The sequence below is a fragment of the Mustela nigripes genome, chromosome 16, assembly GCF_022355385.1.
Source record: "Mustela nigripes isolate SB6536 chromosome 16, MUSNIG.SB6536, whole genome shotgun sequence".
In the NCBI taxonomy this organism is placed as follows: Eukaryota; Metazoa; Chordata; class Mammalia; order Carnivora; family Mustelidae; genus Mustela; species Mustela nigripes.
In genome coordinates, this window is record NC_081572.1 from 32,855,240 (window position 1) to 32,865,995 (window position 10,756).

At 38.5% G+C, this 10,756-nt stretch overlaps 1 protein-coding gene across 1 annotated transcript in view; it reads right to left on the minus strand.

Moving 5' to 3' along the window:
• Positions 1 to 10,436, minus strand: part of SKA2 (spindle and kinetochore associated complex subunit 2) — a 41,157-nt gene extending 30,721 nt beyond the window's left edge. The window contains exon 1 of the mRNA XM_059380586.1: positions 10,296 to 10,436. Within this exon, the coding sequence (XP_059236569.1) occupies positions 10,296 to 10,328 (33 nt within the window). The 5' untranslated portion in view covers positions 10,329 to 10,436. The remainder of the gene's footprint in view (positions 1 to 10,295) is intronic.
• Positions 10,437 to 10,756: the final 320 nt, after the last annotated feature.

Consider the following 10,756-nt stretch of genomic DNA (forward strand, 5'->3'; position numbering starts at 1 on the left):
AATATTGTATAAAATGTGTATATAAAACACAGATGATAATCTTAAAATTATAATGTTAGCAAATGTCATCAACATGACAAAACAGGTACATTCCCAAATTACAGAGCACAAAATAGTGGACATACTTGAAACAAAAACTTAGTATAATCTTGAGAGAGTACATGTTTGGCAGCAATTCTTACTTACATATATACCGAAAAGGATATAAGATTAATGATGTGTAGTCAATTTCAAATACTTCTAACTTCTGAAAAGCAGATATTCTTTTCTTCTTTTTAAGATTTACTTATTTAGGGGCGCCTGGGTGGCTCAGTGGGTTAAAGCCTCTGCCTTCAGCTCAGGTCATGATCCCAGGATCCTGAGACCGAGCCCTGCATCAGGCTCTCTGCTCATCAGGGAGCCCGCTTCCCTTCCTATCTCTCTCTGCCTGCCTCTCTGCCTACTTGTGATCTCTCTCTCTCTGTCAAATAAATAAATAAAATCTATTTTAAAAAAATTTACTTATTTATTTTAGAGAAAGAAAGAGAGGGAGAGAGAAACCTAAGCCTACTCCAGGCAGAGTACAGAGCCCAACACGGGGCTCAATCTCACAACGCTAAAATCATGACCTGAGAGGAAACCAAGAGTTGGACACTTAACCAACTGTGCTACTCAGGTGCCCCTGAATAGCAGATATTCTTAATAAGGGGCCCATCAGTCCATGGGGGCAAAGGTATACAAATCCTGCTTACTAGTTACCAAGTTAATGTATCTCTGTATATTTTTCTGGTGAGGTGGAACTCCTCTAAAGATCCATGGCATAAAGGGGAAAAACGGGATTAAAAACTATCACCTTAAGAGAAATACAGATTCTGCCTTAGTGTCAATGACAAGGTAAAAAAGACTGCCAAATAAACTTAACACCTGTACTCCTAGATGGAGCAGGGGGGAAAATGGAAAGTACATTAAGTACCAAGAGATAGTCTGCTTTTTTGTCATTCAAAAAAAAAAAAAAGTGTGATTGCTTTTGAAACCCAAATGCTAAGCATATGGCTGGGTACAGAAAAGGCAGATACTGTCTTCTCCTTATTCAATCATTCATTCATTCATTTATTTTCCTCTTTTACTAGCCTGCCCTAGTAACATTTACTGAAAGTACGAAGTACTGTCATTTATAATTAGGCAGATTGAGGGGGGAAAAAAGCATTTACAAAAGTTAAACAACTCTATTTCCTAACACAAATAAATTGTTCTAAAAAGTTAAATGTATTTTACAATCACTGTCACTACATGGAAATCTTACCAAAAACTGAGTTATTTCCTCACTTATAAAATGAGAAAAACACTGAATCAGAGAATCAAGAATTGACTTATTCAAACTTTTAAAATGTTATATATTAACATAATTTAGAAGTATAACTTTTTTTAAAAGATTTTTTATATTTATTTGACAGATAGAAAGAGAGTATAAGTAGGCAGAGCAGCAAGCAGAGGGAGAGGGAGAAGCAAGCTCCCCACTGAGAAGGGAGCCTGACTCAGGGCTTGATCCCAGGATCCTGGGATCATGACCTGAGCTGAAGGCAGTCACTCAACTGACTGAGGCAACCAGGTGCCCCAGAAGTTTAACCTTTTAAAGTCTAATTGAGAATAAATTTTATTTATTAGCAACATTCTCAATATTGAAACTTTATATTTGGATAACAAAGGTAAGATCTTTTCTTTATTTGTTTCAAAACTTTTACTTTCCTCCAAGGAAGAAGAAAATTTCCCACTTCATTTTAAATAAATTCATAGATATGGTATTTCATACCTACTACGGAAATTGAAGATGTGTTCACATCAAAATACAGTTCAAAGGGGACCTGGGTGGCTCAGTGGGTTAAGCCTCTGCCTTCGGCTCAGGCCATGATCTCAGGGTCCTGGGATCAAGCCCCACATAGGGCTCTCTGCTCAGCAGGGAATCTGCTTCCCTCCCCACCTCTGCCTGTTGCTCTGCCTACTTGTGATCTCTCTCTGTCAAATAAATAAATATTAAAAAAAAAAATACAGTTCAAGGCAGAAGAACCTTCCCTCTCCGCACCATCTGGTATATATTTTTATTCTTATTTAAGTAGTATATAATCTTTTACCCAGAAAACTTAATGATTGTACATGCTCTGGGATAGAAAGAAAATTTAATGATGCATCTAAAAGGAAATGCATTACACTGTTATCAACTCACTTTTTTTTTTAAAGTTAAAGTAGGCTCCATGCCTACTTGAACTCAAGACCCCGAACAGTCTCATGCTCTGCTGACTGAGTCAGACAGATGCCTCTCAATTCGCTTCTTTAGAGAAAAGAAATGAGATCCTCAAATTAAGCAGTTTTCTTCCCTCAGTTCCTCGCCATGTAATGTTCTACCTGATTAAAAAACAGAATCCTACCCAGTGCTTGAACTGCCTACTTGAGAATGGTAGGAAATTAAAAGCAGAAGAAGAGAAAAGCAGCCACACTTTAGGCCTAGAGAGGTAACTCAGATTTTAATATATGAAATGTGGGAATAAAATAGTTTTCTCATAAGCAGTCATGTTCTTCATTCCCTACCAAATGATGTCTTTGAGTCCATGCCTAATATCTCGGATACCTTTCTTCCCTCTGTATCCATTCTCCTGGCTTTTGAGGACATTTGCTTAACAAATAGCTTACTTTTCCCCTGAAATTTCTTTAGAAGACATGTTGTAACACTTCTTGCTCTAATTTTAAGATATAGAGCAGTAGTAGAAATCACACTGAGCAGATTATGAAAAATTTATAAATAAGACCTATACACTGAAAACTACAAAACACTGTTGAAAGAAATTTTAAAAGACCTAATAAATAGAGATAATGTTCAAGCATCAGGAAACTCATTACTGTCAAGCTATCAAGTCTCCCTAAATTTTTTTCTAGATTTAACATGATCCCAACCAAACTCCCAGGCAGTCTTTTTTTTTTTTTTTTAAGAAACTGACCCCCCCCCCTCAAAAAAAGGCTTATTTGGAAATACAAAATAATTTAAAAATTTTAGAAAACAAGAGCAAAGTTTGAGGCCTCACATTAAATGATTTCAAGACTTATTATAAGAGACAAACCAAAAAAGAAAAAAGAGAGACAAACCATTAGAGACTCTTAACTATAGAAAACAAAATGAGGGCTGCTGGAGGGGTGGGGTGGTGGGTAGGGGGATAGGGTAACTGGGTGATGGGCATTACAGAGGGCACTTCATGTAATAGACACTGGATGTTATATGCAACGGATGAATCACTAAAATCTACGTCTGGAACAACAGTAACAGAAGACCTATTATATAGGTACAGTAACCATGATAGCATGATATGTCATAATGGAACAAAACAGAGTTCAAAAATAAATAAACCAGGTATCTGGGTCGCTCAGACAGTTCAGTGACCGACTCTTAATTTCAACTCAGGTCATAATCTCAGGGGTGTCAGTGCACAGTGTCCTTCAGACTCTCTCTCTCACTCTGCCCCTCCCCGCACTCATACACGTGAGATCTCACTCTCTCTCTCAAATAAATAAATAAGTAAAATCTTTAAATAAATAAATAAACCAGTTCCTACATACTCATTCAACCGATTTGGTACAAAGGAGCTAAGGGAAATTCAATAGGGATATGAGAAAGTTTTCAACCAATGCTACCAGAAAAGAGGATTATCCATATGCAAAATAAATAAATAAATGAAAAGACTTTTTACTCTCACTTTATACCACATACAAAAATTAACTCTAAATGGACAGGAATCTAAATGTAAAATCTGGGGCACCCGGGTGGCCCAGTCAGGTAGGAGCCCAACTCTCGGTTTCAGCTTAGGTCAGGATCTTGTCCTGGGACCAAGCTCCATGTCAGGCTCCACACTCAGCAGGGAGTCTGCTTTCACCTCTCCCTACTCATACACACTCTTCCTGTCTAAAATAAATAAATAAACCCTTAAAAAGAAAAGAAATGTACAAACTAACACTCTAGTCTTCTAGAAAAAAAACATTTGTGACCTTGAGTTAGGCAAAGATTTCTGAGATTGTAAACAAAAAGCAGGGGAGCCTGGGTGGCTCAGTCGGTTGAGTGGCTGCCTTCCACTAAGATCATGATCCCAGGGTCCTCAGATCAAGCTTCCAAGCCAAGCAGGGAGCCTGCTTCTCCACCTACTTGTACTCTCTATCTCTCTGTCAAATAAATAAATAAATAATCAAAAGAAAACAACAACAACAAAAAAAAACCAACACAAAAAAGCGTAATCCATAGCAGAATAAATGCATAAATTGAACTTCATCAAAAATTTTTATGTGAGAGGGCAGTAACAGAAAAAAATTAAAGGACTCTTAAAATAGTTAAAAAGACAAACATCTCAGAAAGCACCTGGGTGGGACGCCTGGGTGGCTCAGTAGGTTAAGCCACTGCCTTCGCCTCGGGTCATGATCCCAGAGTCCTGGGATAGAGTCCCACATGGGCTCCTTGCTCGGCAGGGAGCCTGCTTCTCTCTCTGCCTCTGCCAGCCTCTCTGCCTGCTTGTGTGCTCTCTCACTTTCTCTCCCTCCCTCTCCCTAACAAATAAATAAATAAAATATTAAAAAAAGAAACAAAGGAAGAAAGCACCTGGGTGACCCAATTGGTGAAGCAGCTGCCTTCAGCTCAGATCATGTTCCCAGAGTCCTGGAATCGAGCCCCGCATGGGGCTCCCTGCTCATCAGGGAGCCTGCTTCTGCCACTTTCCCCTGCTCATGGGTGACCACTCTCTCTCAATTAAATAAATAAAATCTTGAAAAAAAAAAAAAGACAAATATCTCAATTTGAAAATAGGCAAAAGATTTCAACAGATATTCACTAAAGAAGATATTCCAAGTGCAAATAAGCACGTTAAAAGATGGTGGATATCATTAACCATTAAGGAAATGCAAATTCAAGCTATAAGCAGATACCATTATACAACTATTAGAATAGCTAAAATGAAGACTGAGATGGTTGAATGACTCTTGGTTTTGGCTCAGGTCATGATCTCATGGGTCATGAGATTGAGCCCCACATTGGGTTCTGTGCCCGGTGTGGAGTCAGCTTGGGATTCTCTCTCTCTCTCTCCCTCTGTCCCTGCTACAGGTGCTCGTTCTCTCTCTAAAATAAATATATCTTTAAAAAAAAGAAAAAGAAGACTGGCAATACCAAGATATCAAATGTTGGTAAGGATATGGAGAAACTGGAACCCTAAATCATAGCTTTGGTAAATATTTCAGTGGTTCTTTTATGAGATGAAGCATACATTTTTATTATGTTACCCAAGAGAAACAAAAACATTGTGTCCAAACAAAGACTTACACTACAATGTTTATAATGTCTTTATTCATAATAAGCAGAACCTGGAAACAACCCAGAGTTCACAATCTGGTAAATGGATAAATAGTTTGTGATAATCAATACCAATGAAATACTACTCAACAATAAAAATAGTCCAACTACTACTAAGTACAACAACACAGATGAATCTCAAAAGCATTCTGCCAAGTGTAAGAAGTCAGGCACAAAAACTGCAAGCTATAAATGATTCCATTTATATGAACTTCTAGAAATGGCAAAACTAGAGATCAATCATTGTCAGGGAGCTTGGGAGGAAGAGGCTGGCTGACTGCAAAGGGGCATAAGGGAACATTAGGTGATGGAAATGTTCTATACCATGTCTGTGGGGATGGTTACATGATTGTCCACACTTTTCAAAACTCATCAAATTGTACAACTAAAATTGGTACATTTTTTGTATGCAAATTATATCTAAAAACTGATTACAAAAGAAGTAATGGATTCACACTTTATTCTATTTCATTACTACAAAAAAGAACTTTAAAACAAGCACTCATAAGTTTGAAATTCAAGCATAAACTACATAGCACACATAATTAACATCAATTAAAATTGGGGGCAAGTTATCATATAAAATAGACAGCAGAGATTGTTTTCATTACTTACTAATTCACCTTAAAACTCAATGAAAACCCAAGACATGCCAGAACCTATCCAAATCTGTTACAGAAAGAAGAAAAATCCAACTACTCATTTAAACAAGTCATATCAACTTCAGGTATAAAAAATATTACCTCAATGTGTTTCATAGTGCATTAATTACGATAGTGAGCTTTTTTCAAATTATGACTTCCTGAAACATATACTTAGGGTAATAAAATTAAACACTTTCAGCAACAAAGATTGTGGTAAATTACTCACAGATACTGAAGAAAGATGTAAGGCAAGAATCAAAATTCTGGTGTACATTCTGCTTTCAGATGCTTTGACAATACTATTGCACTGCTAGCTGTAAAGTACAGTAGTGCAATAAAGTCAGAGCATTCGTTAGCAGATATTGATAGTAAAGGAAAACAAAAGCATCTTGCATCAGCTGAAGCATCAGTGTGAAAAGAATTTAAAGAAGGGCTACCATTTTGGACAAAAGACATCCAAAACCTAAGAACATGTATATCAATGTTAAAAAGAAAGAACTTAACTTATAGTTTTCTAATGACTAACTTGTGATTAATACTTAACAAAAATATATAGAAAGGATTTCTGTAAGTACATCCTAAGCTTCAGAAGTTATTAATATGGGTTTTGTTAATACCTTAAGACTAGTATTAACAAAACCAGTTATAATTACTACTGAGACAAAATTGTGAAAAATACTTGTTTTGCTGAGATATGTTGATTAGCTTCCCCATTGCAAATGATCGATTAAGTAAGAAAATCAGAGAAAACAAATGAAAAGTAAAATAAGTTTCCGATCTCTAAATACCCAATCTATCTTTCTGGAATCTAAACTACACTAAACTGGATCCCAGAGTCCTGGGACTAAGCCCTACATTCCACATCAGGCTCCCTGCTCAATGGGGAGCCTGTTTCTTCCCCTGCTTGTGCTCTCTCTGCGTCAAATAAATAAATAAAATATTTTAAAACATAAAATAAAATAAATAGGGGTGCCTGAGTGGCTCAGTAGGTTAAAGCCTCTGCCTTCAGCTCGGGTCATGGTCTCAGGGTCCTGGGATCAAGCCCCTCATCAGGCTCTCGGCTCAGCAGGGAGCCTGCTTCCTCCTCTCTCTCTCTCTCTCTCTCTCTCTCTCTCTCTCGATGCCTGCCTCTCTGCCTACTTGTGATCTCTGTCAAATAAATAAAAAGTCTTTAAAAAAATAAAATAAAATAAATACACTGAACTCTAAAAAGCTCTTTTTATCTCAAAAATTTACAGGTTCTCAAGGAATTAAGGAGTCCTAAACAAGACCCTACCTAAGGGAATACTATGGAAGGGGATTTTAAATTTTCAGTTAGCCCCTAAAGATCTTAAACATAAGAGGAAATCATCTCCACTTTCTTCAAACATACAAACATCAAGAAGGAAATAATAATGGTACAGGAGGAGGTTCTGAGATTTAGAAATCAGGTTTTCTTAGATTCAAGCTAATTATCATTATCCCAACCTTTTAACCAGTAAGAAATCATTTAGAAGTCTGTTATAAACCCAGAAATAGAAATAGTATCATAACATCACATTGTACTTTTGCACAATCACTAGCGGTACCACAAAAGAACACTGGACAAATATCACTCAACCAGTAAGTGAAAGGAAAAAAGTTAGAGAACAAAGATTACTCTACAATGAGCTTATTCCCCCATTAATAATGTTGACTGATGTAAAAATACTTTCCATTATTTATACAAAACTTTAAATAGTCTAGTTCAGCTATTTAGATTCAACCTCCTAAAAAATAAACCAAATACAGGACAGCTGGAACATGGGTGACTTGATCTCAAATCCTAAGGCCACATAACTCAGGTATTAGAATAGTTCAACTCTGCCAGCCAAGGACCAGGTTTTAAAGACAAGTACTTCAGAGACAGATATTTAATTTTCTGAATTGGAAGTTAATTCAAACAAGAAAAATATGAAATATTTTTAAAATAAGAGGACCAGGCTTTCTAAAAAGTGAGAATACTTTCTTTTCAAAGTTAAATAGTATGCATTCTCTTTCATTTATTAAATTTTCAACATTAGTTCCTCAACAAATCCTTTACTCAAAGTAAAGCAGAACCAAAACTCAGAGGATTGGATAGGAAATAATTTCTTTCCAATCTAAGAAACTAAACCAGTTCATAAAATATTTTAAAGCACATGGCAAATCTGAAGATGAGATACACCACCTTTTACTATTCAATCAAAAGAAATCTTTGTTAATTCTGTATCAAAACTATAATCATTCAAATACATTTTTAAACCCTGATGAATATGGAAACAAACTAATTACAACTAATAACTTGAAGGGGGGTGCATACCACTAGGTTACCAGCAAGTAATTTTTAAAAACCTGCTTTTTTCTCTTCATCCCTTACAAAGAATTTTTTTGAAACTACCCCATCATTCAAACACCTAAAAGTTTAAGAGTATGGCTATCTGACAGTTTTCTAAAACCTTTTTTCAAGATGTACACTTAATCATTTTTTTCTTAAATTAAAATGTGTTCAACCTAAAAAAAAAAAAAAGAAAGAAAAGAAAAAAAGTCCTGTGAGAATTCTGTCTCTCATGCAAAGTCCAAGAAAGGGCTTCCTTAATTGATACCTCAAAAATAAACAGCTAACTTGAGGGGGGAGAAAAACACTTAAAAGCAGAATTAGTACCATTTAGCATCTTAAACTTAAGGCAGAAATATCCATTCAGAGAGGAATTCAGAATGGGGAAAAGGGCAAGACCCGTGTTAATTTATGCCTGTTAACAGAATCAAACTAGGATACTTGACATGTTTTGGATTCTTCTGTTTGATTAATGAATGATAAAAATAACAAAACGTTAAACTAAAAGTTCATTTTCACAGGTTTGTAAAGCAACAGAAAATTCTTCCTTCTTCACTGCCATCCCGCCCCACGCCATTCCCCACAGACTCCCACAAAGAAAATTAAAACTCAAAATTGTCGGAATCAACTGAAAGCCCTCTAGTCAAATCTGAATTTGAGAGGCACTTTAATTCATTAATAAGTCAGAAGAAAATAATAAGGTATATCAAACTCTCACATTTTCTGGAGGTGGGAATGGGGGTGAGTGTGGTACTCAGTTTCTTCCAGGATCACTACAAGTGCTGATGTTGAAGTGACCCAAGGTTCTGCTTGGAGAAAGCAGCACTGGAACAAATGATATCTTAAGTGGTAAAGCCAGAGTATTGTAGGGGGGAGGACGGCGGATTGAGACAGAAAAGAAAGAGTTGGGCTTTTTTTTTTACTTAATTTTGCTATTTTCCTTTAACAAAAAACGACAGGAATTAAACGATGGGCGCGTCCTCCAAATTCCACATTTTAAAGAAAGCCAGTCCAATTCACACACGGTAATACAGGGAGCAAAGGACTGGAGAAAGAACAAGGGGAACTAAGAAAAAAAAAAAAAAAAAAGCGCGGGCGATCACGCTGGTCGTCCAAGAATGGGAGGAAGGGAATAAAGAGGAAGTCAGGGAAGGATCCATAGAAGAAAACTAGGGCATCCCTTTAGTTTGGCGCCTCCGAGCAGGCCAAGCAGCAGCGGGAGTCCTTTCCAATTATTCGCCCCCGCCCCCTACTTTCATAAATGAATGAAATTCGGCAACTCCAGAGGAGGAGTGCCTTCTAGGTCCCAATTCCTCCCGTGCGTCGAGAAAGGAGATCGAGGTTCAGGTCCCCATCGCTCACACCTCTCACCCCCACTCAAGGACTGCCACCTTCCAGCCAAACAGAAATTGGTCTTGGGGCTTCCCTTGGCCGCCAGGAAGTTCTGCACGCAAGTCAAAACCCTTCTCAGACTTTCTCAGCCCGCCTTGGAGAACGTGAACCGCTCTGCCCTAATGGGATTTCTCTCCGCCCCCCTCGGTTTATTCCCCACCCCACCCTCCATCCCCATTTCTTGCAGCGTGAACGACCTCTCCCCTTCAAGGGGCGTTTAAGGATCATTCCAGTCACGTCTTTGAGGGGGAAATGCATAGAACGCTGTCTTTAGGAGCCACAGCTCCTTGGGGGGCGGAAAGGTAAGGGCAAGGAACAAGGAATTCCAAAGGCCCGGCTACATCAGCATCTCCCGCCATTTCCCTCACGAGTTTCCCGGATGTAACCCCTTCCTCCGCGGCGGTTAAAAGCGACCAGGCGGCGGCGACTCCCTTTGATACAAGAGGAGGGAACTCGAATATGGTCCAGCTTCCGCCACCCATTGTTTTCGGCGACTCAAAATTGCATCCCACCTTGGAGACCATCCGGGAGAAATAAACTACCCAGCAGATCTCCTTCACTTCACACTCACCATCAGTTCCAGCTTATCGACCTCCGCCTCCATGTTGAATAGTTGACATTCCTCAGACCGCCGCGGTGCTTAAGCCGCAATCCGTACCAGCACTGAGGGTCTCTATTGGACAGCTGTCACTCAACGTCTCACACTCATTGGTTCCTCCGCTTCACTGGCGCCCGCCCATTGGCGACTGGGTAACGCCCCTCCACATGAAACACTTTCTCCAGTTGGGCAAAGACACAAAACGCTGCAGGAGGATTGGCTGCTGTGCACTTTTTTTTTCCATTGGCTGCATCCTCATCTCCACTTTCAATTTCATAGTTAAGGCTCCGCAGAGAAGAGCTTGCGATTGGTATAATCGGAAGAAGAACCCACCAATTACACAAAAGCTTCCACAAACAGCATAAGGGACGTGACACACCTTCTTAGGTCTCCTGCTTCCCCTCCCCATGGCTCCCGCCTTCCACTTATTCATA